At 35.5% G+C, this 27,491-nt stretch overlaps 5 protein-coding genes across 8 annotated transcripts; 3 read left to right on the top strand and 2 right to left on the bottom strand.

The window, feature by feature from the left end:
* The first annotated feature begins 1,150 nt into the window (after positions 1–1,150).
* On the top strand, positions 1,151–2,550 carry LOC103949594 (EPIDERMAL PATTERNING FACTOR-like protein 9). Its single transcript, XM_009360707.3, has 3 exons — positions 1,151–1,466; positions 1,860–1,942; positions 2,054–2,550. The coding sequence occupies exons 1-3, from the start codon at positions 1,388–1,390 to the stop codon at positions 2,228–2,230; spliced, it is 339 nt and encodes a 112-aa protein (XP_009358982.1). The 5' UTR covers positions 1,151–1,387; the 3' UTR covers positions 2,231–2,550.
* Positions 2,551–14,231: 11,681 nt separating this feature from the next.
* Positions 14,232–15,838, top strand: LOC103949595 (dCTP pyrophosphatase 1). The gene is made up of 2 exons (XM_009360708.3): positions 14,232–14,505; positions 15,272–15,838. Exons 1-2 carry the CDS (start codon positions 14,383–14,385, stop codon positions 15,554–15,556), a joined length of 408 nt encoding a protein of 135 aa, XP_009358983.1. The 5' UTR covers positions 14,232–14,382; the 3' UTR covers positions 15,557–15,838.
* A 2,138-nt stretch (positions 15,839–17,976) lies between these two features.
* Positions 17,977–20,151, bottom strand: LOC103949596. 3 transcript variants are annotated; one of them, XM_048592016.1, is made up of 3 exons: positions 19,990–20,130; positions 19,594–19,809; positions 17,977–18,619 (listed from the first exon to the last, which is right to left on the bottom strand). In XM_048592016.1, exon 3 carries the CDS (start codon positions 18,572–18,574, stop codon positions 18,104–18,106), a length of 471 nt encoding a protein of 156 aa, XP_048447973.1. In that variant the 5' UTR covers positions 18,575–18,619; positions 19,594–19,809; positions 19,990–20,130; the 3' UTR covers positions 17,977–18,103. The 3 variants fall into 3 exon arrangements, with proteins under 3 accessions (XP_048447973.1, XP_009358984.2, XP_048447966.1); XM_009360709.3 differs by lacking the exon at positions 19,594–19,809 and having other exon boundaries at positions 17,977–18,616; positions 19,990–20,151; XM_048592009.1 differs by lacking the exons at positions 19,594–19,809; positions 19,990–20,130 and adding an exon at positions 19,435–19,583 and having other exon boundaries at positions 17,977–18,616.
* A 1,642-nt stretch (positions 20,152–21,793) lies between these two features.
* On the bottom strand, positions 21,794–25,104 carry LOC103949597 (abasic site processing protein YoqW). 2 transcript variants are annotated; one of them, XM_009360712.3, is made up of 8 exons: positions 24,897–25,104; positions 24,581–24,737; positions 24,248–24,333; positions 23,970–24,082; positions 23,688–23,753; positions 23,246–23,355; positions 23,069–23,134; positions 21,794–22,529 (listed from the first exon to the last, which is right to left on the bottom strand). In XM_009360712.3, the coding sequence occupies exons 1-8, from the start codon at positions 24,989–24,991 to the stop codon at positions 22,125–22,127; spliced, it is 1,098 nt and encodes a 365-aa protein (XP_009358987.2). In that variant the 5' UTR covers positions 24,992–25,104; the 3' UTR covers positions 21,794–22,124. The 2 variants fall into 2 exon arrangements, with proteins under 2 accessions (XP_009358987.2, XP_048422508.1); XM_048566551.1 differs by having other exon boundaries at positions 21,794–22,523.
* A 432-nt stretch (positions 25,105–25,536) lies between these two features.
* Positions 25,537–26,177, top strand: LOC103949630. The gene is given in 3 exon segments (XM_048592001.1): positions 25,537–25,806; positions 25,808–25,940; positions 25,943–26,177. Coding segments are annotated over 3 exon segments (351 nt in total). The 5' UTR covers positions 25,537–25,734; the 3' UTR covers positions 26,089–26,177.
* The last annotated feature ends 1,314 nt before the right edge of the window (positions 26,178–27,491 follow it).

Below are 27,491 nucleotides of genomic sequence, written 5' to 3'. Positions count from 1 at the left end.
TTCTTTAAAACTAATTTTTTTTTAGACTTTTCGTTAGTCTTCCATTTTTTTTTAATACCCCAAGGCAGATATGGAGCGGTTATGGTATTACTATCATCCGACCTGATTCGAGGTTTTTATGCTACTACATGGAAGGATAAAAATTCAACCGATTAGAGGTTGCCAAGCTATTAAAATTGTGCGAATTTTTCTTTTTTTTTTGCCATATGGAAGTTTTTTAATGTTATTAACTATGAGTTTATTTGGAAGTGCTTTTAAAATAATTAAAGTTTTTGGTGAAAATGTTTTGATACTAATCCTTTAGCAAAAATGCAAGTGATGATCTTGGAAAAGCACTTTTTGCATGAAGCATTTCAAGTGCTTTTAAAGCCCAAAAACATTTTTTTTCTAAAAATACTTTCAATTATTTTAAAAGCATTTCCAAACAAGCCATCTTTTATTAGCTTTTAAAATGGCTAAAGCTTTTGGTGAAAATATTTTTGGTACTAATCCCTAGTAATAATGCAAGTGAATCTTGGAAAAGTATTTGAAGTGCTTATTGCATGAAGTACACAACTGGTACATATTGCATGAAGCATTTCAAGTGCTTTTGGAATTCAAAATCATCTTTTTCAAAAGCACTTTCATTCATTTTAAAAGTACTTCCAAACAAACCTTTTATTAGCTTTTCATGTTACATACTTGTATAATGATTAATTTCTTGTTTTATATATACATATGAGTAGAAAATACACTAATTAAATAAAATTTAAAGATAAGCCGGTTGACCGGTGCAGGTTTGGACATACTAACCCCCGTGGAGGCGGGCAAATTCCAGATTAAAAATGGAGATTTAACAAAATATTTCCGGTATTGTTCACTTTTAACGAAAAACCATATTTTTACCTTTCCCTGGTACTATTCATTATACATTTATTTGTCTTTGTTCATTAAAACTAAGGTTTTTTTGGACTTTCGTTAGTTTTTCTTAAAAAATATGAATATGAACACAATTTGGGGGGTGGTGAATCGCTATCTATCAAAGGCGGGGAATGGATGGGCACCCCCGTCCTTGCCCCGTCCCGTTGCCATCCCTAGCATGACATCATAAGCTATGGGAATTACAGTCAATTCACACCAAAGATTCCCTTATATACTCCCACGGGTTCTGAGCGAAGAGGCATAATTTCTAGGTTATATAATACCCAGGGGTCCTTAACTTGTAGGTGCATGTGTGCCTCCCTCCGAGTCTGAGTACTGCACAGATTTTTGCCACCCTATCTCTTCACTGGTTCAGTAACTTCGCTCAATTCGACACACCTCTCCCTCTCCTTCTCCTTCACTTCTTATCCTTCCAGTATATTGACCACAAATATTTCATCTCTCATTCAAAGGGAAAAGGAAAAAGATGGCCAAATCCACAAGACTTAAACTACTCTTACCATTCTTCACAACACTTTTACTCTTTGCAGCTTATGTTGTACAAGGTTATCCATTGCTAATTAAACTCTTCCCTTCTTTCCCTTTTGTTATCTAAATTCTTTCTTTCATAAAATTAAAATTAAAAATTCTGCCTTTTTCCAAATTGGTTGTTGCCCAATGTTTGACTCAAGCTTCTTGGTTTTTTCAAATATTGTATTTTTATAAAAACGATAGTCTAAACTATTGTAATACGGGAACGAGGATTTCAACTTAGGTACATGGGCGGGCACACTGACCTAGTCACCTGGTCTAAATGGGTGTTAGATGCCCAAAATTCTCCCCCTTTTTTTTCTTCCTTGCTCCCAGCCACCAAATTTCCAAGCATTGATAGCATTACTTCTGCCAAGTTTGTTTTTTGTGTTCATCATTTTGATTTTAAGGTTTCATTGTTGCTGCAGGGTCCAGAACTCAAGTAGCAGAACTTCCACACAATCAAAGGGTCAATGATTTCTCTACATCACAAGGAGAAAAACCAAAGCAGGTGATGAATATAGACAGGCATATAAAACAAATAAATAAATCAAAATAAAAGGAGCATAAATTTTCTGATATATTTTGCTGACAATGATTCTTTATAATTTTGACGATATAGAGAAGCAAGGAAAGGATGAACTATGCAAGGAGACTGATGATTGGATCCACAGCACCAACATGCACTTACAATGAATGCAGAGGGTGCAAGTACAAGTGCAGAGCTGAGCAAGTCCCTGTGGAGGGAAATGACCCCATCCATAGTGCATACCACTACAGATGTGTTTGTCATAGGTAAAATATTAGTACTTCACATTTGTGGGTTTGAGAGATGAGTAGGGACTTTGTTTCAAAGTAGATTCAATCGTCCTTCAGAATCCAAAATTTCCAACCTTTGAAGGAAAAAAATTCCCATTTTTGCTGGTGTAGCAGAATTGAGTTCAATGGGGTTGTCCTAAATTGGCTGTTGTTATCTACTCTGGATTTTTTAATGAAGGAAAGTGCATCAAGTTTTGGTTTACCAAGTCATGTTTTTTCCACTGTATTTCTCTCTTTGTTATTTGCCAAATTCAGAACTCAGAGATGTTGAGTGTGCAGTGGCAAAACCTGAAATTCCACCATGAGGGGTCAACCTTAATTAATATGTAGAAGCTTAAAGTGAAAGAGAAAAAAAATTACGAATTTATAAAATAACACCAAATCATAGTTTGAAAGTTCGTTGATGACGATTTTAAATGTATTTTGTATATTAACTTTTACATTCCTATTGTGACATGATTAGACTTAAATTGTATAATCAGGGTTATGTGATTAGCTAATCATTCATCGTTGACACATTAGAGGAAAAAAAATACAAAATGGTAAATTTCATTCACGAGCTACATCTCTAAGGATACAGGTCAAAGAATCAAATTATCATACTTTTCAATAGATCAGAAGGGTCAAAACCTTAAAAAAAATTGATATAAAAAACCAAATACAAACAATCATGTAACAAAAACTTGGAAGTGAGAAGGGTCAAGTGATCCTCTTGAACTTTCATTGGCTTCGCCAGTGAGAATGTGTACCTTCACGTTGGAAAATTAAAGCTTTAACATGATAAATTAAATAATTTTGCGCATCTCAACTTACTGCCGATTGATTTTGAGTTAAAAACTCACATTCTCATAAAAAGTAGGATGCCAAAAGTATCTAGGAGAATAGGAACACGTAATTTTGCCTTCCATTTCTTAGTTCATAATTTGTGTTTCCCATTTGTTGATGCCACAAGTAAATTTAAATTACTATGTTATATATCACAAAAACTCCCACTTTATATTCTCCTCACTCTATGGGACTTTGAAGTAAAATTTTTTTCTGTTCTTTAAATATAGGCCCTTACAACTTATATTTTTCAGACAAAAATTCACTATGTTTAAACTTTCAACAAAAACTCAAATCTGCTATGCAATTGGATAAAAAGACAATTCACATTTAAAGTTTACGTTGGATTTAGAGTGAGGTAATATGAGTTTAAATAAAATTTCCCAATAAGTAATGTATTTTTCTTTGGAGAATCATTAATATCTCATTTCAAATCCGCATACAATTAACTATTTACATTAAAATTATAACAATATTTTAGACATCCGAAAGATACAAAATGTGTAAAGTCAAATAGAATTAATTAATTTGCTTATGTGGAGTCTAGTGATCACCGAATTTTATTCATGTAAAAAAAAAATTATGTTGGATTGTTTGTAAAGAAAATGGAGTTTTATGGGCTAAGGTCATATTTTCAAAAGAACATTTTTATTGTTAAGGGGTAGGGAGATCGGTGAGGATCAAACTCACACCAGGGTGCATAAACATGATTATTTTTTGCCACTGAGATAAATTAGCGCCATCGGCTTTAATTTCGACAACTCATACAAATCGTAGCTTCAATGATAGAGTGCTTACCATTATCAATTTAACAACAATTCGACTTTCGGTCTTCCATCTCCTTCCCAAGATACTAGAATGGAAACAAACTAAGAACTTTAGATTTTGAATCCAAGTGACTAAGAACAAGTAGTGAGGCCTTCAACTCTCTGCAAGATAGAAAATGCAGACATGAAATGAAAGTGGAGGGTGGTCCTAGAATTGGGCCATAAGTAAACAAAGGTTCACATGGGCAATCTGGTACGATACCTTTAACCCGCACAAAATAACAAAACTGAAAACAATAAAGGCAGAAAATGAGGACCCATTTTGCAGTTTGTACAAACATGCATGCAACACCTGACGCAATGCACGACGTTAAATATAGTTTTTATATTAAATTTGATTGTTTGTGGCTTTTCATGTTTCAAAGCTATGTTTTATTAGGTTTCTAGTAATTATAATTGTTAGTAATAAGTATTTATCCTACCAATGTTTGTAATCTCTCTATTTAAAGGACTCCATATGTATGTTTAGGAAGACTTAAATGAATTAAAATATATTTTGCTTTGTTCAATTCAAGAGTGATTTCTCCTTCTCCAATCAAGCATTTGGCTTGGTCGTGTGAGCGAATCCACGATTAGTAATGTGAGCGAGCTCCGTTGCCCCTGGGTGAGTGAATCCCATGTTATCTATTCCCCTCTCCTCGATACCCTTGGTTCTGTCCTGCATCAAGTGGTATCAAAGCAGGTTATCCGCTGCGGTTGAAGACCATGGCTGTGATTTACAATTTGTTTGAAGAGCACACTGACGAAGAAACTAGTTTCATCGATTGGAATTTACCACCAATTTATGATGAGTACATTGATGAAGACAAAGTCAATAATCGTTTTGTGAATGAAGTTGATGAGGATGGTAGTGAGGTAAGCAAGCTATACTCCTCAAGTTTGTATAATTTCTTAGAAGATGATATTGTTATTCACATGATCAATGAGATTCTTGAAGGTAGTTTCTTGAATGTTGAGCACCAAGTAAAGATTGTGGATGTGAAGGAAACTTTACGATTTATGAGCGAGGTGGTAAATTCAGACTTAATTAATACACAACTTCTACATTGGGCAAAAACTACTTACTCTGATATTCATGATTATATGTGGGATAAATTTCTTTATCATGATGATTTGGCTAGAAGAAAGCCTTTGAAGAAGAGAAGCATTGCTTACCATTGGAGTCATGTGCCATTTCGAGCTTATCTATTTGACGAAAGAGTATGGATCAAGATTCCGAACACTCGTAAATTTCTTGTGCTATTGTACCTGTTAGGGAAAAGTTTGAAGGGCCTGCCAAAAGTCACCTAAAAACTCGAGGATGAGTTTTTTTCGAGAAGAGAAGTATGATGCAATGCACGACATTAAATATAGTTTTTATATTAAATTTGATTGTTTGTGGCTTTTCATATTTCAAAGCTATGTTTTATTAGGTTTCTAGTAACTATAATAGTTAGTAATAAGTATTTATCCTACCAATGTTTGTGATCTCTCTATTTAAAGGACTCCATATGTATGTTTAGGAAGACTTGAATAAATTAAAATATATTTTGCTTTGTGCAATTGAAGTGAGTGATTTCTCCTTCTTCAATCAAGCATTTGACTTGGTCGTGTGAACGAATCTAAGATTAGTGACGTAAGTGAGCTCCCTTGTTCCTGATTGAGTGAATCCCAGATTATCTATTTCTCTCTCCTCAATACCCTTGATTCTGTCCTGCATCAACACCAGTCTAAATGCTTTTCATGCACTTGACCTTCTTACTCTTACTGCAGTTTCTTCTTTATTTAGCATGTTTCCATCAAATTCCCTTTTTCGCGTCTTTTCATGCACTTGGCCTTCTTACTCTTACTGCAGTTGCTTTTTTCCTTTTTTTGGCATGTTTCCATCAAATTCCCTTTTTCGCTTGCTGTTCGGCTAAAATATTGTATGCGCATGGACAGCGGAGGAATTTTTCAAGTGTGCAATTATATGATGTTGCTAATCCACGCATTAGAACCTGAGTGAATGACAATGTTGGCGCTTCATGGATCTCAGGTGGTACAGAATTAATGAACAGACACATGCTAGGGTTTAGCCCTTGTTGAAATTTCAAAGATTAAAATGTCATTACTTTGAGCCTAGTTTAAAAATCATCACTTCAGGCTTTAGGCTTTAGAATGTGTATTGGACCCTTTCTTACATAAAAGAGGGGGTCCGATGCAGTTGATTGGGCCAAGAATGGATAATTATTTGTAGGATGGTAATTTCACATTTTCGTTATATTGGTGCACCCATGCCTTTGTTTATATTATCGATTCACTTTTGTTTTATTCAGTACAAGTGTTCAATACAATTGTAAGAGTAATAATGTCACTCAGTATTATGGTTTGTGGTATTCCTCTTTACTTGTAAATGAGAGGTTTTATGTTCGAATATCGTCGATGGCGAATTTGATACCAAATTAAGTTGTCCATGGTGTAGCTTAATCGAACTTCTCCCTTCCCTTAATGTAAAATACATTATTGTACTAAAAAAAAATTTGTAAGAGTAGAAAGGAAGTAGTGCCGGGGAAGAAAGTGGAGTCTGGAAATTACTTCCCGAATTTGCAAATATCCAGATGACGTTAGCCTTTTAATCGACTTTTAATTGATCATACAGTACACACAATGAAATCTTATCGGTCAACAATTAACAATCATTTAAAAAGACTGAGCAACGATTCCTTCTATCTTGTAAGATAAAAATGTCAATTAGTCGACGAGAAAAGGTTAGACAAAAAAAAGTCTTAGCTGCATGATCACAAATTCACATGTACCCTCCGGACAATTTTAGTAGTCTTACTACTGTGGCTTCACAAGTGTCCACCTAAAAGTCCGTGACGGTCAAAGTCTCCTTTGTAACTGCTACTTTGTTACAAAGCAGAAAAATTGGCTACACCAAATTCCAATCCTAATCTTTGAAAACTTGTGATGATGATAACACAATTCGGTTAAAAGATATTTGCTTTCGGTCCATGGCAATTTTTTGTCCATCTAAAATTTGGATGGTGACACAAAGTTTTATATTTTGCCCTAAAGACTACGACTATGACTGAAAAAAAAACCCCAGATTTTGTGGAAAGCTATAGGGAGTGAAGAGAGACCAGTAATTTGTCAAAAGGGCTCTATATAATTAGGGTTTTTGAGGTATCTTCTGATCTTTCATGAGCATGTGAATAATCCTTCTCTCTCCATAATATATTCACTTTTTTATACCCAAAAAAATCCCTTATCTGTGTGTGTATATTCAAATCTAACATGAATGCATGATTGATCTGTTGCTTTTGGGAGTATGATCACTTTGACTCTCACTGGTTCTGAGAAGCTTCCCGTGCCCATGAAACCAGGAATCTATGAACATAAACAAATGGGAGGTAACTGGGATGAGTGTCAGACAAGTATGGTCCCCGGACCTTTTCTATTCACTTTCTTTTTTTGATTGGTTGATCTTCTATTAACTTTCTACTAGTATCACGATATGACAACTCGACAACTTCTTCACTTGCATCTCTTGCATAAGAAAAAAAATGAAGGTAATCGGTAACGTTAATTAGTTAGGTCATTAACTCGTTTGAGCTGCTTATTTAAACATAATTTATGTTTAGAAGTATTTTCAGTAAAAATGCTTTTACACAGCATGTGTTTCTTCAAAAGAAACAGTTCAAGCACTTCCAACTTTTATACCAAACATGATAAAAAATGTGTACATGATATATTTAAAAGTCCTTTCAATTACTGAACAGTGAATTCAATACTCGACTCACCCGATACTACCTCATAACCACCGTACCTCACCATTGCACCTCCTGCTTCTCTTCTTATCGTTGTTTTGTTTTAATAGAATTATTTATGGTCAATTTATGTTTTCATATGATTCTTTATGAGATGAGGATGTAGGTTTAACACGTAAAAGTAAATTTTGGAAAATGTCATAAAAACATATAACACTAACAAAATTTCCATCCTGGAAAAATTAACTTAAAAGTTGAGCCTACTCCATTTTGTATCATGTGTCCGTGCCTACATCATAGTGATTTCATTTCTAAGGTGAGGAATATATAGCAAGTTAGCAACATGAAAAGATTACCATTGGCCTGGTAGCTGGGGATGGACATGGATTGGTGTGTTTATAGTGCTGTAATAGAGCCTTTACTCCACTTTGTTACCAAGAAAAGATGATCATTGCCTCTAAGTGGTGCTTAGCGTGCCTAATACGCGTGGGCTAATTTGATTAATGATCCCCAGAAACAGATAGAGAGAGAGAGAGATCAGATTACATGCAACCCAATTGGTCTTGAGAGTTTGGTGAAAATGACACTTTGTGTGCCTAACTAGCTATCCTCGTTTTTTAGTGTTTAGTCGTAATTGGAACCAGCATATGAGATTATAATATAGTCTCATTTGAAACGCGATTCCATGTTTTATTCTGAAGAGTGGAAGACTGTTTTAAACCACAAATGACAGTTACATAGTCTCATACGATAATACGGATGGTACATTACGTGTTTTTATGTAAGTGGTGGAAAATTTTATTTTTTGAGTTATTAATTTTCTAACACACAAATCCCATCATTTATATAGTGACATGTGGTGTACCACCTCGTGTGACGGTCACTTTGAAAAATCTCTCCTAACTCAGATAGAGAAAAATATATTATACACTATTACTAGTTGGTACACAATTCGATTTTTAATCTCCCATTTTTTCTGAACACAAAACGTAAGATATAAGATATTAATGCGTTGCCTTATTTCCCAGGTCTCTCTCACCCCACACAGAAACTATAAAACTGCTGCATAATATTCTAAAGCAAAACATTACCATACATATCTAAAATATTCTAGGGTTATATATATATATATATATATATATATATATATATATATTATAATATATGTGAGGTGCATATATATATGAATATTACCCATATAATATATTCTAGCTAGGGTTTATATATATTCTTATGATGAGGATAGACAATCTAAAGTATTCTAATAAAGATCTGCTTACATGATCTGTAGATTTAGTTGCGACTAAATTAGATATGCACTTTGCTGCCTCTCTCACCATATAAACATCCTCAGGAATACTAGACCACAATGATTATTGTTTTAGTGATGTAATTGTCTTTCAATTTTCTTTTCCCCTTTTTTGACTGTTTTTGGGTATGGCGGGTTCGAATCATATACAGAACATTGTATATTGGTTCAGTGAATGTCACGAGAGGTCTCACACACAATACTTTTGTATGTAGTAGAGCTAATGGTAAATCTTTTAGCTTTTGATTTCTCTTGCAATTAACCAAATAATAGCTCAAGCAACATGACATAAAGATCCAACGATCGAATGAAGAAAAATGTGCATGCATATGTAACTTGCAACGTCAAATCAGCATGTCAAGTAGTTTTATTGTCTTATACATTAACTCATTGGTTAAGGTAATTTGTTATTTCTCAGTTTTGACTACAATTGCACCTATCATTGCTTGCACGTCACGTAGTTTTATTGTCTTATACAATAAGGTAACTTGTTATTTCTCAGTTTTGACTACAATTGCACCTATCATTGCTTGCCTAACCTTTGGGCGTGTATCTTGCCTAACGTTTTTGTACAAGGAAAGGTGTGTGGAATGAAGTTCCATGCGAGCCATTCGTCAAAGTCAAGCCTAGAGAGATTCGTGTTTCTATTCCTTCACATGCATTTTCTTTTAATTTTCGCATGCAACAAATATGTGCTTGAGTCGCATCACATTTGTCTTCAGGTTTGGTGACTTCACATCTTACCTATGAGCCCAACTTCAATGGTGTTCTAAATGCCAAATTTTCCTCCAAATTCCCCCCCAAACACTCTCCAACCTAAGCTAAAACATTGGGTTAAAAGCCAAATCATAAAGCTGGGCCAAATTCCCCCCTGTGTGAGTGGACTCGTTGGCAATTGGGCCAGTCTCGGCCTGTCCACGCTCCAACGCGCTACACGCGTGCGCCTGCAAGGGTTTCCCGACAAGGTGGGCCCCTCTGTCAGGCTATGTATCGGCCACCCACTTGGGCTCCCAATGGCTATAATTACATCCAAGGGCTGTGATTTAAGGACCGTTGGTTAATCCAACAGTCTAGATTCAAATTTCATTTTTTTATAATATGTTATTTTAAAATACATTGAATTCAACGGCTAAGATCGAATATAATCAAATCTAATGGTAAAAAAAAAAGATCTAACGGCCCAAATTTAAATCCAACGGCTAAAATAATTAAAAAAATTATTTAACTCAAAATTCATCCAAAAACTCTATAAATACCTATGTATTTGTTCAAACATCCACACAAAACTCAATTTTCTCCTACAATTCTTCCAATTTATCTTTCTACCATTTCTTTCAATTTCCAAATTGTTCAACATGGCAAGAGAGCATATTAGAGGTCGTACTTGGACCTGTGAGGAAGATGTGGCTTTATACTTGGCATGGGTTTGAAGTTAATTTGATGATGGAGGACCTCAATAAATACACTCTAGAGAGGAAGAAGTTCTTACCTGGTAAGCAAAAAGAAATTTTGCGAAAGTCTGCCTCAAAGAGTATGTTTCAAGATGATGAATCCTCTGAACCCTATATCCCAATTCAATCGCGAAGTCCATCATCAAGTGAAGATGGTGGATATGATTATTAAGTTTATGTAGTGTATAAATTATGTGCTTTATTAATTGTTGTTTGTATTAAGTTTATGTAGTTTATTAATTATGTGGTTTATGAATTATCAGTTGCATTAAGTTAAAGACTTGCTTTGTGGAAAATTTAGTAATTTTTCAATATTTATTGGAATTTAAATATTTTTAGATAAAAATATTCATAAAATTAATTTACGATAGTCTACATATTTATTTATTTATTAAAATTTAATTTAAGAAAAAAAAAAATAGCCTAAATTCATTCTTTAATAATCTCGAGCTAAAATTTTAAGCCAGAAGGGTTGGAACAGAAAAGCTAAATTTTCTGGGCTAAAAAATTTGGCTTTTAGCCCAACCATTGGAGTTGATTTGAGAGATTTTTCAGTGTGACCGGTATACGGGGTGGTACATCACATGTCACTATACAAATGATGAGATATGTTTGTTAAAAAGTTAATAACTTAAAAAATAAAATTTTCACCACTTACGTAAAAACACGTGATGTACCACCATCCGTGTTCCCGTCACAATAAAAATTCTTACATATGAGCTTTTGAAAAAATGAGTCAAAGTTACACATTTTGATTGGGACATCACAAGACATACATTAATATGAAATCCACATCAACAAGACTCAACACAATTTGCTCATGAAAAGATTCAAGCAACACTCGTCTAAATGCTGAATCATAAATTCCATTAACTTGTTAACTTTTTACGTCATCTCCGATCTCTATCAGCATATTGGTTGAGTATTTGAAAAATGTTGTTGGTTTATCAAAATTTGATACCAAAAGTTAAACTCTAGATAATTTACCCAATTTCTTTTCTTTAAGAAATCAAAGTGATACAGTATTGAATCTTTAACGAATCGTGATAGTTGCTGATCCGTATTGTTTTAACTACTCTAACATCGACTCAATGCATTTTTCCTACTCGTTCTCAACCTCAAAAACCCAAACACAATACTTTCGTATATAACCAGATTTTGGTTCACGTAGGGTACACAAATTTCTGCCTTGAATTGAAAATTCAAAACTGGCCCTTGAATATACAAAGTCTCTCTGGTACTGTGCTGGACTTGTAGATTGATACTCAAACTCTTGAAGGGTGACATGGCAGGCTCAGAAGTCTCATGCACCAACAGTTGGACACTGTGTGAGAACCATTTTCTCCCATATATGAGGGGATCGGGTCAATTTCCAATGAGAGTTCGAAGATGCAGAACACATGGGTCCCTACAGAGCACACGTGGCTCACCACGTACCAAGCCGAGGGAATGGGATCCTCTAAGGATCTTTTCTATCAAATTTATTTAATCAATCAATCTAGATTTTTTAAATTTGATACAACGACTAAAGTTATTATAACTTTTAAAGGGGTTCTTTGTTTCTAACTATTAGATCAAATTTTAAGGATCCAGATTGTTTGATTTGGTGGATTTGGTGAAAATGATCCAGATATCCCTTTCCCGAGCAGAGAATCATGCCAACCGACACGTGTCCATTTCGTACAACACAATTGCCAGTAGCCGGTGCCCATTATAAACAACGACTTCTCTATTTCTTTATCAATTTTTCGCGTGGGCGAAAACAGTTATGTAACAGGTGACGTCACTATAACACCAATGAAACTTTATTCCATTAAATAGGTAAATCAAGTTACCATTTCACTCCAATATTAACAATTCATGGCTACTCAAATAATGAGTAGAAACTCATATTTAAAATTATTTGTTGTTACTTTATAGAATTTTGGTTTTGTAATAAGAACCGTTTATATTATAAATCATCATGTAAAGATTTTATCTGTAAAAAATCAATTAAAAATAAGATCGTTTAGTCATCGAACTGTATAGAAAATAAATGAACGGAATTGGTAAAAGTAATATAAACAATCTATGTATTTACTAGAATAGATTGACTAAACGATCTTAATTTTAATTGATTTTTTGTGGAGATGATCTTTGCAATGTGATTGATAATATGAATGATTTTGATCATAAACACAAAGTTCTGTAATTCAAATACTAATAGTTTTGAGTAAATTTTTTTACTAATATACTTTATAATTAGAGATTAACTTACATATCACTCGTACAATGATTGTGTCGTACGTGCTCATAAACTTACATGTCAACTTTTATCTACATAATATTTGTATTAATGAATGCATTTTTGCTTATCATCATTTAGTGTGGTGTATGCACACTACCCTATTTATCACTATTATATGAGTTTGAATTTTGAGATTTGTTCATATCCACTACATGAATCTCGAAATTCAAACTCATCTAATGATAATAAATAAAATGATGAGTATACACCACATTAAATAATGATGAGCAAAAATAAACTCTGTTTTAACATCCGAAAATATTACAATGACAGTGTATTTGTGTCGACCGCTTGCTTTTACGGGAAAGAGGGAGATGCCACGTAATTTGTTCCCACCACCGATAAAAATTTCTTATCCCCCCCTTCCAAAGTAACGCCTTATTTTCCCAAGTATGTGTTGTTTTTTGTTGTTAATGTAAAGAAGAGGGAAGAAGAAGGATTTATACCCATGTTGTTCAGCCACATAGAGGATCTAAAAACTTGAGGTTTTGTGTTTGAAATTTGTTGCTGGTGTAAAAATCAGACTTGTGGTCAAGAAGATGCTGAAATGCCTCTGCGAGTCTTCCGACTTCCAAAAAGAGTGAATAACAGTAGCTTATTACCAGTTGTCATTTTTTTTAAAATAAAATAAAATAAAATACCTTAACTAAATGAGTTTGTTCGGCTATTTTAACAAAAAGTTTAGCAAAAACTCACCAAATTCAAATTCAATATTTAGTTACACATTACATTTTCTATAACTAAAATTCTTTTATTTTATTTTCATACCTAAAGTTTTATTTTTGTGTCACTTTCATTCTGCCCTCAACACTTTTGTCAATTATTCTATCCTTAACATTTTTGTCAATTGTTCAATTAACGTGGGAAGATGACCCGCCAACTTTGTGCATCGCGACTTATTGATCTGGCCATATTATGCCAAGTAGACTCAATTAAATAATAAAATATAATTAATAAATAAAGTGGTGGACGTTACTATCACTTAAAAGTAATAAGAAAACTCTAATAATTAATTGTTTTATATGTTCATATAGGCCTATAGTGCCACTTTTTTGCATAATCTTTGTCTAGTAGCATGCCACACCATCAATTAACTGAATTCTAAACAAAAATAAAAGAATAAAAATATCTCAAAATTTAAATCTTAAACATTAAAATGAAATAAAAAAACTTTAAATAAGAAAGTTAAAAATTTACGAAACTTAACAGTAGTAAGTTGAGAATTACTCTAAAAACAAACAGCGGTATATAGGAGAATCCCAAAAAGAAAATGTAAATATTTTCTCATCATGAACTCAATATATTAAATAGATTGCTTAAGGGGAGGGATTTCCATTTTTAAAAAAAAATAGAACCACGCTCCTCATTGTTAGATTGGTTTTAATGAAATTATGAGGTTATGATTAAAACACAGACCACACAATCTCAACCACATAATTTCATTAAAATTAAATCTAACGATAAAAAATGTGTTCCCATTTTTTTTTAGAAAAATAGGGATCCCTCCTTTAGCAATCTGATATATTAAAATACCGTGAGTCGCCTGACGAGGAGTAATTGCAGAGAGGGCAGAGAGCTTAGCTGTCTCGCTCTCCGTCTTATCTTTCCTGCTCCCTCCCTCTTTAAATTCCTTCCCTTTCCGTGTAATCACTCTCCATATTTCCCTTTGTTTCTAGAGAGAGAGAGAGAGAGAGAGAGAGAGAATATGACTGGCTTTGCAGAAGGAGAAAATGTCACCCTTGATCTTCTCAAGAACAAAATGGCTGAGTTTGCCAAAGCGAGAAACTGGGATCAGTTCCACAGCCCCAGAAACCTTCTCCTAGCTCTGGTTTGTTCATCTTTCCAACCCCATAAATATTTCTTCTGCTTTTTTTTTGGTTGATAATTTCTAATGCCATTTTTCATGTCCATGAACTATTTGATATGTGTTTGTTTAATAATTCGGGTAATCCATGAAATGGGGAGAAACCAAATTAATAAAAATTTGATTGCTTTGCTATTTTTTTTCATTTTTTCATATTTTTGCGTTCACTTTCATCAATGGATTGTGAAATATTTGACCAAATTTAACCACAGCTGACTTACTGTATTTTGGTTTTTGCATATTTGATAATAAACAAATTGGGGTTTTGTGGTTTCCGGCTTCTTTTTTCTATTTTGCACGCGCTTCTTGCCTTCAAGTGGGTTCTTATTTTTGTTTGTTTCCAATTCCTTTTCACTCTCTTAACAAAACCCAAATTGAGTTTTTCTTAAAGTTTGTGACACCCAAATTAAGTTTTTTCTTAAAGTTTGTGACTTTGCTCGTATTCGAGCAATATTCTAATTAATCTAATCAATCTAATCTACTTGGGAGAGAGCAAATTCGAACTTGTTAAGCGCTGAGTGAAATGTTCAAATTTGACTTTCTATGCAATTTGGAAAGAGATGTTTTCTATTTTTCGTTTTTGTCATGTCAAAATCTTCAAGTGCCCCACTTTTCTATGTTTTACCCTTTTCCCAGAAGTGCTTATTGGCTTGTACTTTTTGTCCAAACAACCAGAAGGATGTTATTCATAAATTGATGCAAAGGTCTGGCCTTTTTGATGAAATCTCAGGTGTGCGAAGTGGGAGAGCTGTCTGAGATATTTCAATGGAAAGGGGAGGTTCCAAAGGGGCTGCCAGATTGGAAAGAGGAGGAAAAGCAGCACCTGGGGGAAGAGCTTTCCGATGTGCTGCTTTATCTGGTCAGGCTCTCTGACATTTGTGGTGTTGATCTTGGCAAAGCTGCCCTGCGCAAGGTTGAACTCAATGCCATTAAGTATCCTGTTTCACAAAAGCAGCTCCAAACAACCACAACCACCGCCACTGCCACCAATGAGGAAATTGCACAGATGGGTTAATTTTCTGAGTGAAATTTTCTTGGCTTCCAATTACCAACCAAAAGTTTTACTTTTGCCGAGCTGTCAATACTATATTTGGTGTGTTTTGGGGGGTCTGTGTAGGGATGGTTTCCAGCCTTTCGTTGCATGAGTCAGCGATTTTGTGTATCGATTCTCAGATATTTTCTTACTGTTTTGGCTGTACTGATTCACTGAATGGAATCTCTCTGACAAATCTGAGATATGGGTTTGACGGTATTGTGTATATTTTCCTTCATAACATATACTAGAATTTCCCATTTATCCGTCTTTTTTCCTTCTGGACACTCTTTGTCTATTTGATTTTGTTTGTATTTATTCAATTTGAAGACGATAGGTGAATAGTTAAAAAAGAAAATGAATTAACGTGCGAAAATCACTTTTCACGGCAAGTGCAATGGTCAAATCTATTGATAGGATTTTACCTACTTTTTAAATAGTTCCATGCGTTAGAGACTGGAAGTTGTTCACAAGTTACGTGGTATTTTCTTCGATAAGATCTCTTTGACGAGGATTTGGAAAATTTTTTAATTGTATTTATTCATGGTATTTCGAACGATTATTTTTTATTAAATATTGTTTGTATTTAATTTTAAATAAAAATATTTAAAATAGTTTTTAATCATACAATTTCCATGATCGAAATAAATCATAGACATCTTCACAAAGAGAATCCGGATCGTATTTCCTGATGTTGACAGGGCAATAAGTCGTCAAAATTCTGATTAACTTTATGTCCATCCAATCAAACAATTCAACAGCACAGTAACTCGAATTTGAAACATTCATCGAATTGATTCCTCTTTGAATGTGTTATTGGTATCTACAATTTTGTATTACGTTGCTGTACAATTCGGCAAGAACGGGATGGTGTATCGTGATCAATCGAACTAGGTGAACTAGGAATACGAAGTATGCTATTATAATTAACTTGACTAAACTTAGTTCGAAACAACAACGAAAACCTGAATCAATTAGAAAAATAAAAGACTTCACAAACAGTGAAAGTGCAGCATAGATAGCTGAGAGCGTGATGATACACGTCGTATAAGGATATAGACATACGGTAAAGCTTAAGCTGAAAGAGGCAGCTCAAGTGAAGTGAATGTTGCTCAACGCAAGAAATCAACGAGGTTTTTAATGCAGGATAAGGTCGGTTTGTGCTTATACGCATTGTGACGTTAAATGTACCTACAGACACTTATAGCTAACGCTTATTTGGCCACTAGATTTGATCCAATGTAAACCATCACTCAAGTTTAAGCATTTAGTTAAATTCAGCGATCAAATGTATCGCTATTGAGTGTACGTAAGTACTTAAGATAAATTGGACCAAACTTTGGCACCTGCTTTCCCTTTCGCTGACGGTGTTATCACAATCACAGGTACTTCAACCTCAAGGTAGTTGGGCGTATGGAAATTATTGGTCAACATTCACAAAAGAAGAGTGACTGTATGGCATACATCACACATCCAGCAACGAAACGTGGGTTAGAGTAATTGTGCATCATAAATCGTTGTCACGGTCCTAGAGTCAATATTGGTAAAGGTACGAAAAATGGATCTCTTGGAGAAAATTTTAAAGCAATTATTCAGAACAACAAATCACATGTTGGGAGTGTAAAATATTGTATATAAGTGGGTAGTTGTATAAAATAGTTGTGCGCGTTTTTTTTTTCTTTTTTTCTTTTACTCAACAAAGGAAAGATCGACTTTAGACATCTTTCAACATTGAGCATGTCCAAGGGAGTTAGCAAATTATCTTCTAAAAGTGTCCTTTGTTTACCAATGTGACACTTATATGCTACTCTAAATTTTTTTTACTCCAACTCGCTCTTCAACCAACTCTTCAAATCTTATTCTTCATCTTAAAATATAATCTAAAGCATGCCTTATTTTTGTCGGGTTCAGTTTTATTTTTCTAATACTTTATTAAACAATACTTTCGATTAAAATATACCGTGTGACTCGATTTGTTATGTTGAAGAAGTAGCAATTGACCTTGTAAATACACAAAATCAATTGTTACTTAATTTGCTAATTAAATTGCTACCTCCATTGAAGATGCGTTTTTCCTACTTGGAGCAGCGAATTAATTTTTCTACTCAATTGCTACCACCTAAAAAATTGCTCCTAGAAAAGAAAGTATCGTAATCTAAGAGCTAGACCATTAGAATTGTCCATTTCCATTGGTGAATCCTAAGGGGATATGGGCTTCAAGTTATGCTTTACTTCTTTAGGACCATGCCCATAATTTATTCCACACAGCTCCAAAATATTTGGATTGGGCTTTCCGGCTAAATGAGCTTTTGGACTACTTTTTGTAAATCAAGAGCATATCCTAGACTGATCTGTTGTATGAGCAAGGGTATGTGAACTTGCAACGGAACAGACACGCTGTCTTAGCCAGTCGAATTAAACACTTTTTTATGTTTGAAAGTGGACACATTGAATTGTTCCTTCCTATGTAAATTTACAAGAAAAAGAAAAAGAACCAACTTGACACAAAAATTTCACAACACAGATATTCTAGCCTCTTTTTGAATGCGAGGACGATTCTTTTCCCCCAAGTGTCTGAATTATAGCTTCCAAAAGTTTGATTTCCTTATCACGCTTGGCGATCTCTTCTTGTTTGGCACGCAACTCTTCCAGGTGCAGCTCAAATACCTTTGAGGTGTTCTCGAGCTCTTTTGTAACTTCTTGCGCATGCAACTCAGCAGCCTTTTCTGCTGCCTCAGCCTGTCGTTTTTCTGCCCGAGCACGAGCAGCAGCTGTAACGGCAGCATCAAGTTCTCTTTCCAAACTTTCTACCCTTTGTTCAAGAACCTTGATGGTTCGAGCTTGTTCAGAACAAAGTGAGGCTTTGGCAAAGGTCTCTTCTTCAACAAAGACAGCCTTTTTAAGAATTAGCTTCTGGAGAGACTCCAAATTGAAAGCCATTTCTGTCAAATTGCCTATGGCTCCGTTCCATCTTTCGCTCCCTTTGCCCTTGTCCTCCATTTTCTTTCGTTTCCACTGCTTGAAGATGATCACAGTATCCTACTGAATCATGCAAAAGCAATTTAAAATCAGAAAATGTATTTCAAAATAAGAAGCTGAAAAATCAACACAAAGGAAAAAGAACTAAGAGCAAAAAGGATCTTCAGTAAAAGCAAAATCACAGTGGCACGAATACACCACACCGATTACACACTATATTCCTAAGCTGAATTTTTCCTATAAATTTTCAGCATTTATGGGAAGTTAGCCTCCTAAGTTTTGGAATTTGCTTCAATGAGCCTTCGTGTCTGTTGACTCAAATACAATAACCAAATGAAGTTTCAAGACATAAGATCCGAACAAAAATTTCAGAGACGACATGACACACCTTCTTAGTCTTTTGGACAGAGGCTGTCACCATTAGAATCAAAACATGCACATTCTGAATATTTCAAGCATGACGCATCAACTTAAGCACAACCAACAAATAAAACCGTAACCTTGGGCCAAAAATTCTAGTATGACAGAGTAATCAAATTTCACAAATTCCATAAATAAATAGATAAAATGCATCCCACACAACCCATAATACCATACTACCATTCCTACTCTTATTCATCCACCTCATTCCAACGGTTGGTCTACGCAAGGTTAGGGCTCTCCTCTTGCCTCAGAACAGAGAAAAGATGAGCAGGTACGAGAGAAGGACCACTTTTTTTGTATTGGTGGGGTATTAAACCGACTGTTAAACCCGCGCTCTATTGCGTGGCTTTGTTCTTTGACTTCTCTAATGAATAAAGAATAGTTCGACACAACATAATTTTGTTTAGCAGATACTGGATAAATCATACTGCTTTTGAGAACCAAGAGTAGCAAATTACCAGAAGCTATGTTAACGAAAAAATGGCCATCCGCTTCTGCTGCCCTACCCATATATATTGTAGGCACAAAACTACAGAATGCTCAAGAAAATTTGGATTTAGCACCAAACTAAACATCAAAACTGAATAATCTGCGATTCGCGAAACGAAAATTATGTACCAGCTAAACAGCCAGCTCCTCTCCAGTTTGTACATTTACAACAAACACTTACCACCACTTGAATTTCATTAGAACTTTTTTGGGGCAAAACATTTTCCCATAAAGTAGCATACCACCATTCCTACTCTTATTAAAAAATTGAGCTTCCAAACCCAACACAAATCACACACAATCACAAAAATGAGATATGGGTACTTGAGAGGAAACAAATCAACCTAATAGCAAGAAACAAAATCGCAAAATTATCAAATAAATTGGGGTTCTGATCGGGAATTTGATTTGATTTGATCCAGTAGAATTCAAACGCTGTTGAGTCATCATCAAAATTCAACACCATGAAAAAAAAAAATCTCAGAATTACAAAATTGAGAGATGGATATGTTAGAAGAACTCACGCCGAAGAAGATGTTCTCCTTGAGAGGCTGGAATCAGAGTCGACGAAATACAGGATTCTCCTCCTCGTTGAGTAAGGGGAAAGGGTGAGTTTGGGAGTTTTGAGATCCAAGGGGGCGGAATTCACTTTTGGTCCCACTAATTTACTTCAGATTCCACTTTAGTCCACGTCGTTTCCGTCGTATCTTATTTTATCCCATTAATTTACTAATGATTCTTAATTTATTTATAGATTTCTCTGTTTATGATTAAAATTATTCATTTTATAAGTCACTTAAAGACATTTCTTAAAAATTAAATCTTTTAAATAAATAGACGGTTCATAATACGTCGTTTTTAAGGACTATTTTTGCTATGTCTTGAAAATGAACAAAAAGTGAGCGTTGCCCTTAAATTTGCCAACCTTTACCCATCCCATGAGATTGGTTTTTTTATTTTTTTTTGTTAGTGTATTGTTGTGGCATGCAATTTTAGTTTTGGACAGTTGTGTTTGGGTTTTATACTATTCTATTATGTTATGAATAACATATCTTTTTCATTGAAAGAAAAAAAAAATGTAAAACTGTATGCATCTTATATCTGTATGAAATAGTCCGTAAAAGAGAAATATAAAATCTCCAAAATCAAGCGAGTTTTGGAATAAATCAACCAATCAACTAGTTATAACCAGATATTAAACTCGCTATTCACGAAAATCAAATTTAAAACATCATATTTACAAATAAAGAAAATTCACTCAATCATAATACTAATGGAAATTCCCAAGTATTTAGAACATCCTTGTGTGCAAAGAAAAACATGTACCGATCCCTCTCAGGCGCATGCCACATAAAGCTAATTACAACTACCGGCCTGCATGTTGTACTCAAATCAAATCATTGATCTAAGCCATCTTTCTGATCAAGAAATTTCGGAACATTTTCATGCCGCATGTCGAAGCGGCGGACAGATCAATAATCTAGTTAATTAAAGTTGCCTTCATAAACTTAAAACCAGAGATGTGAAGGGTAGATTTGTGAGCAAAAAAGATGTTTAATCTCCACCTCGACGAGTGAAACTTACTTGCGACGTGTTTATACGTGATAAGTAAGACATGAACAATTGGACTACAAACTCGTGACGTCCCATTAGTAACACATCTCACTACAAGTTCACTAAAGGGATTGTCTTTTGATCATAAGCTGACTGTCTTTTGATCAGAAAGTGTTCCTCTGATCATGCTTACCATAACCCTAAACATAATTAGAATAAAGCTCCTTCTGAGGTACACTTGTTTATTCCACACTGGCATCAGGCCATCAAAAATCATGATTGCTGCCATTATGACTAATCATCATTGTTAACACCATCATTTCATCTTTAATCCACACTATATAAGTAATTAGGAAGCATCACAAAATCACTAAGCTTAAAATTACATAACAACAATAGGGATGTTGAGGAGAGGCAGTGTCACCATATCTCTGTTGTCAAATGCCACTGTGTTGGTCGGCTGGTGCCAGCCACGGAGGCGGCTGAGAAGACGGAGAGGCTGCACTGTGTGGCTAGGGAACAAGCGCCGACGGTTCAGCCCAGGGTCGTGGCCCGTTTTACAACTGGGGGATATGGCCGGCTCTATTTGGATGTTCATGAAGATGGTGCCGAATGAAAGGTGGATTGATGCTTACAATTGGTCTCTGCCGATTTTACGTCCCCAAATGTTTCCTCTTTGTTAGTTCTGCAACTTCTTTTGGCTTGTTTTTCATTTCTTGTTGAAATCTATAAGGAGGTTTGTAACAAAACCTCTCGATTGAAAAAAAAAGTATCTAAATCGAATCAGGCTTTTAACATTAAGCAAAATCGAGCAGATGTTACATGGAGATCTTCAAGTTTACAAGAAACTTTGCAAAAACCAACTGCAGAGAGACCAACATGCTAAATCTCTGATTTCAGTAAACCAGAAATTAAAATACAAGATAACAGATACAACACAAAGGATAACTATCTTGCCTAGCCAAAATAGAGGAGGGACACCAAGCAAACAACGATGTTAGGCTGATGAAGCAGAAACGAATTTGTACAACACAAAATTATCAACCTGTGTCCATATACGAATGGAGCATGTTCTAACGATATCTGAAGTTCACTGCATGCACAACTAGCTTTTACCAAAGTATGAAAATAGGGTAGGTTGCTTGTCTAGAGAACTCTTTGGGTTAACTTTCTTCTTTGCCAGACTAGCAGATTTCTTATTCGTTACATAAGCAACTGGCTTAGAATCAGCTGAAAATTCTTCGTAGTCTCGCTTTGCTTGGCCCTTAGATACACCTTCTTGAGAGAATGTAGACACATTACATTTTGATTCATCTTCACATTGTTCAGTAGAGTACGGCTGTTCTGTGTCCTCTTTGCTTTCAGGTTCTTCTTTCACCATTTTTGACAAATCTTTCTTCGCAGACGTGTCATCAGAACTTGTATCCTTTGGGTTTAATTCTTCTTTTTTGGTTCCCTTCGCTGAGAAAAACTTTGTGATTGAATTATTCCCCTCGGTCTTCAACTGTATCTGCAGAAAATAATACAATCCGTAACCAGTCCTCTTAAACCTTAATGAATTCAGGATTCCAATCTCCCAAGTGGAAACCAAGACACAATCACCAAACCATGAGAACTCGATATAATTAAGAACATAGTTACCCCAGAGAAAGCAGCGTCACTGTTTTGTCTATCAAATCATGCAACACATGGTATGCGGGGGAAAATGTAATGAAAAAGCCGGTCTTTAAACCTTGGGTGTGGAATGCTACATCATGATTCTCTTGTTAGGCAAATTGTCCATGAGACCACCACCTTAACACCTTTATCTTGTCACTTCTACAAAGTTTACCTTCTATCGGAACACCAGCTAAAGGATTACACAAGTGCAAGAATCATTTTGTCTGATTCAAGCTGGCACTGTTTCTCCAAAAGAAAAAACTAGCAGTCAAAATTTCCAATTTTGCTGTGTCGTAGAGATCAAAGTGAAGATTATGGCCTTTAAGTCCCCCTCCATATTTTTCAAATATAAGCATCATGTGCATAAAAGAAAACATGAAACTGCCTCACCTCATTGATGCACTCTGGCCCATCAAAAGACACCTTACCCATTGCTGGTGTCACCGGGTACCATACCTGGTGAATAAAAATTTTAGCAGTCAATAAATTGTACTTTCAACGTTTCATACCCAGATCTTTGAATAGTAAATGTTATGTTTCTCCCTTCTAAATTCAACAACCACTTACCAAATCTGGACCTTCGTATGGTTTAAGTAATGAATCAAAATTGGACGATGAAGAACCATCTAGCCATGTGTCAGTTGATTCTTTATCACCCAAGATAACAGGCATCCTGTCTATAATGATAAATTAACCAAAATAGTAGAGAAATGCTACTCAACTTTGGCAAAGAGTGCCACAGCAAGAATCGCTGCGACAATTAACTAGTGGGAGTAAAAGGAAGGTACTTCACACAACAAGGACTAAATAGTAAATACAGAGCTGAGCCAAGAAACTGTAACTAGAAAATTACAAAGTGTATATGTATATGTAAAAATAAGAAATCACTCCAAGTTAGTCACATCAGCATAAGCTAAATAGTCACGCAGTAATTCATAACTTAGAACCATGCACACATATTATGGTATTTGAAATGTAGTAAAAATCAACAAACATGAGCAGGACTCACCATGCAGCCACCCTAAAGCTGATGATGAGGAAGTTGTTATGATAGTGAATGTGTAAAGTTTCTCTCCTGCAGGATAACGTACATTGGAGATATCAGCACCTAGAAACAAACTTACTTTAAACTTGACAACTACTGATAAAGAAATTTCAGATAAAGTCGGTTTTGAAAACAAATTATCATCACCTAGACCAAAACAAACACAGACATAATAGCAAAACAAATTAACAAAGGTGGTGGTCAAGGGGAGGGGATTTTTCGAACAAAAGAGTTGTCATTAACTACCTTCAGAGTTCTCCCAAGAATCATAAAGAGCAGCAAACAGAAGAGGCCTGCCGTCCTTGAAATGGACGTAGTAAGGCTGCTTTTTAGAACCATCTTTTTTCCATTCATAAAAACTGAAGGATGCAAATTAAAACATGAAATAAGAAACCACTATATGATACTAATCAAACAGCAATTATGAAAGGGAAAGGCACATGGAGTCCCTCCAATACAACCAACAATACATTGAAAAAAATGTCACAAACGATAAAAAGCATAGTAAATTGAATCATACATACCCTTCAACCGCAACAATGCAGCGGCTTTTAGGAACCAAACGACGAAAAGAAGCCTTTTCACAAATGGACTCAGACCGAGCATTAAACTGCAAAGTTTAGCACAAACCAAATCATGTAATCATCCAACAAAAACTGTTTAACTTTACCACTCATCCCATAAAAAACCAAGCTTTCTCGTGTCAGTCATGAAAAATTGAAACTTGAGACACATCACATAGATTGAAGTTTAAATTACTACTCATTTCCATAACATCATTGCAAATATCATTAAATTAATATAAATAATCTATTAATCAAAACAGTGGCTGTTAATGATAATCCTAAAGCTATTACCATCCTGTAGAAATCGGGCTTTTCGGTTTTCTTGGTGAAACTAGGAATCAGCCCCCATTTCATACATTGAAGAACGACGCCGTCGCCATCCGCCCCGTCTTCTCTCCGAACAACAGGCAAATTCGATCCAGGCGACACATTGTACGACGGACGAAACCTAATTCATATTATACACAAAAAAATTCGTCTCAATCAGTAAGAGCAAGTAATTAAAGAGGGCATAAGACCTGTTTGGTTGCTAGGAAAACGAGAGAAAATTACAAAAAAAAAAAAAATCAAAAAAGAGGGGAAAGAGTTTTTGTTGACGTTTGCTCACCGGTCCATGTTAACGGCGCGGACGGGGGCGTGGGTGCGGTGGCAAGCCCTAGTGACGTCATCGGCTCTGAGAGTACAGCGAGCCCTTCCACACATCTCGATACAAGAATCGAAGCAACTGAACAAAGGGCGGGAAGCGAGCGAATGCGGTGGGACTTTCTGCCCGTACAGAACTATTGGTGACCGTTTGATTCAACTGGCTTGAGATTTTTTTTTTTTTTTTTTGGGAGATTTGACGAAAAGATCGAACTGTTTATTTTAATAAAAAAATTATATTTTTATACTAAAAAGTCAATCATAGTATTATTTACTTTATAATTTATTTTGGTATTTTCTTTAAAAATTAAAATTTTCAAACATTTTTCATTAGTTTTTTTTTTTTTTTTTGGTAAACACTGGCTTGAGACTCGAGTCCGTCCATCTTGGGATCAAAATCATATGATCAAATGATCCGGACCTTTGAAATTTCATTCAATAATTAAAAATTATTATAAATTTTAAGGGATCAAAACAAGCTGACCATTCGAAAAAATTTCAAAGACCCGGATCATTTCATCTAGTGGCCTTGGTAGAAGAGATCTGACTATCTATCTCGTGGTAGCTTTCTCAATTATCCGACCATGATGAAAGAGATCCGGCTTTCCATCCTGTGGTAGTTTCCTCTATTTCCAGATGTCAACGTCCTGATTCGGACACGTATACGGAACAAAAACAAAATAAGAAACAAATGCAACCGCTTCGAACCGGTTAAGCCTTCGATAAACTTGGCGGGTCTTCTAGCGGTAGCAAAATCCCCACAGCACACTCTACTGCACCAACTCGGAAACGCTGCTTCCCAAATGCTGTCCCTCGCAAAACGACTCAAGAACTCGCCGTCATGCTTCCAGGCTAGTGCGGCCGCCGCCACCCCAACTTCGCTGGGCCAGGACCGAGTCCGGGCCATCTCGGCGCCGCCACAAGTCTCCCGCCATGGCCATGCGGAAGCAAGAGCAGAAGTCCGAGTGGTGGACTGTCGACGGCGAAATCCACGAGATCGGCGATCACGTGCTCCACGTGAGCGGTTCGTCATTCCCAGGGACAACATCCCCAACAAGCGCCGTAAGCAGCTCAGAGACCAGTTCATGCGCCGCACACGCCTGGTCCTCAAGGAAACGGTTCGTTTTTGCGAATTCTGTGGGTTTGTATTAATGTGATTGTACTTTAATTTGTTGACAGGAACACGAGCCTTGGTGCAAAAGATACATGGAGCTTTATCAGGAGCTTAGGGAAAATTGGGAGAGACTGTATCATGCGGAATTATGAATCTGCTGAGGACGATGATCACGATTTCTCTCTGTATAGTTGTGTCATGTTGATTACTTTCTGCAAATTGTTTTCTGTACAGCAAAAATTAGACGTGGGCAGTTATTTAATTTTGAAATTTCGTTGCACGGTTATATAAAAGATGGAAACTTAATTAAATTCTGGACTTGTTAATGTATACGAATGTAATTATTACTCGGTGTTCGCAAGTAGTGCAAATTATCACTGTTCATTTTATATCTAATGATATTCGGATGCTGATTTTGCTCCGGTTGTTTGTGTTTCAGGAACAAGCGGTTCCATCGTGAGCCATATAAGGTACAAATTTGATGCAATTAATTGGACTAGGTCGAATATGTTGTAGCTTTGCAGATGTATATATGATGCACATGGCGCCTATACCTTGCAAATGATACGTTAGGAATCATGAGTAGACAGTCCACACCTAATATGTTGTTTAATCTTCAAAGCTGGTCCTTTGTGTTATTCTGAATGCAGTATTTCTCGCTCTCTACAATGATTTTATAACCGAAGTAAATTGGATTTTGTCATCAAGCCTTTGATATGACACCCTGAATGTTTTAATAGTGTAAGATGCGATAACTCTGTATTCATAGGACCTGCTATGCACTGAACGGGCTTTATTTTGTTGCAGGACAATGGTTTCAGAAGTAGGCAAGGGGATGGGTCAACCAGATTCGGGATGAATTTGAGCATGACACAGAAAGGAGAATGAGAGAGAAAGGTTAGTTGAATGTATATTGAGAAGTTTGATGTTGTGAACTTCTGCTTTTGTGATTTGGTTTCTGAATTCTGGAATAATGGCCCCTCGTACACCATTAGGTGAAGAATATTCTTCTACCAATATCTTTGATTGTAGATTGAGCAGTGTTTTGATTATTTGGTGTTCATTTGTTGGGTAGCCCAAGGTTGTTGCTCACTTCTTTTGTAGATTCCTAGATTTGATTGGCTATAGAACTTCCAAAATTCTGTGGACTGATGATTAAGCGCGCTACAGTTCCCATAAATTATGATTTATGCAGTTTTTGTTGTTACTAATTACTATTTGTTATTCTTGAATAAATGGTGACAAATCAAACTAAATGAACTAAAGTGCAAATCTACAACTACAAGAGTAAAATAGAAGGGATAGCTCAATTGGTTGACATTACTCCTACCCATAAACTACAAGGAACAAAATTGCAATTTGGCCCCAAATTGGGTTTAACCAAATTTTGTACTTCAAGTTCTGAGTTTGAATCTTCATACTTTTCTCCTAGAATCACTTGAACCA

The sequence above is a fragment of a genome, unplaced genomic scaffold, assembly GCF_019419815.1.
Source record: "Pyrus x bretschneideri cultivar Hongxiangsu unplaced genomic scaffold, Pyrus_bretschneideri_v1 Contig10, whole genome shotgun sequence".
NCBI lineage: Eukaryota > Viridiplantae > Streptophyta > Magnoliopsida > Rosales > Rosaceae > Pyrus > Pyrus x bretschneideri.
Note: the sequence above shows the minus strand (reverse complement) of the source record. Positions and strands in the feature narration are given on the sequence as shown.

What these genes read in the sequence shown, in the direction of transcription:
- LOC103949596 (XM_009360709.3), bottom strand. Translation starts at nt 18,574, where the DNA reads ATGGAGGACAAGGGCAAAGGGAGCGAAAGATGGAACGGAGCCATAGGC.
- LOC103949594 (XM_009360707.3), top strand. Translation starts at nt 1,388, where the DNA reads ATGGCCAAATCCACAAGACTTAAACTACTCTTACCATTCTTCACAACA. An exon ending in TGCAGCTTATGTTGTACAAG is followed by an intron (nt 1,467 to 1,859) that starts GTTATCCATTGC and finishes TTGTTGCTGCAG; the next exon opens with GGTCCAGAACTCAAGTAGCA. An exon ending in AAGGAGAAAAACCAAAGCAG is followed by an intron (nt 1,943 to 2,053) that starts GTGATGAATATA and finishes TTGACGATATAG; the next exon opens with AGAAGCAAGGAAAGGATGAA.
- LOC103949595 (XM_009360708.3), top strand. Translation starts at nt 14,383, where the DNA reads ATGACTGGCTTTGCAGAAGGAGAAAATGTCACCCTTGATCTTCTCAAG. An exon ending in GAAACCTTCTCCTAGCTCTG is followed by an intron (nt 14,506 to 15,271) that starts GTTTGTTCATCT and finishes ATGAAATCTCAG; the next exon opens with GTGTGCGAAGTGGGAGAGCT.
- LOC103949597 (XM_009360712.3), bottom strand. Translation starts at nt 24,991, where the DNA reads ATGTGTGGAAGGGCTCGCTGTACTCTCAGAGCCGATGACGTCACTAGG. An exon ending in TGCATTGTTGCGGTTGAAGG is followed by an intron (nt 24,083 to 24,247) that starts GTATGTATGATT and finishes TGCATCCTTCAG; the next exon opens with TTTTTATGAATGGAAAAAAG. An exon ending in AGCTTTAGGGTGGCTGCATG is followed by an intron (nt 23,356 to 23,687) that starts GTGAGTCCTGCT and finishes TTATCATTATAG; the next exon opens with ACAGGATGCCTGTTATCTTG.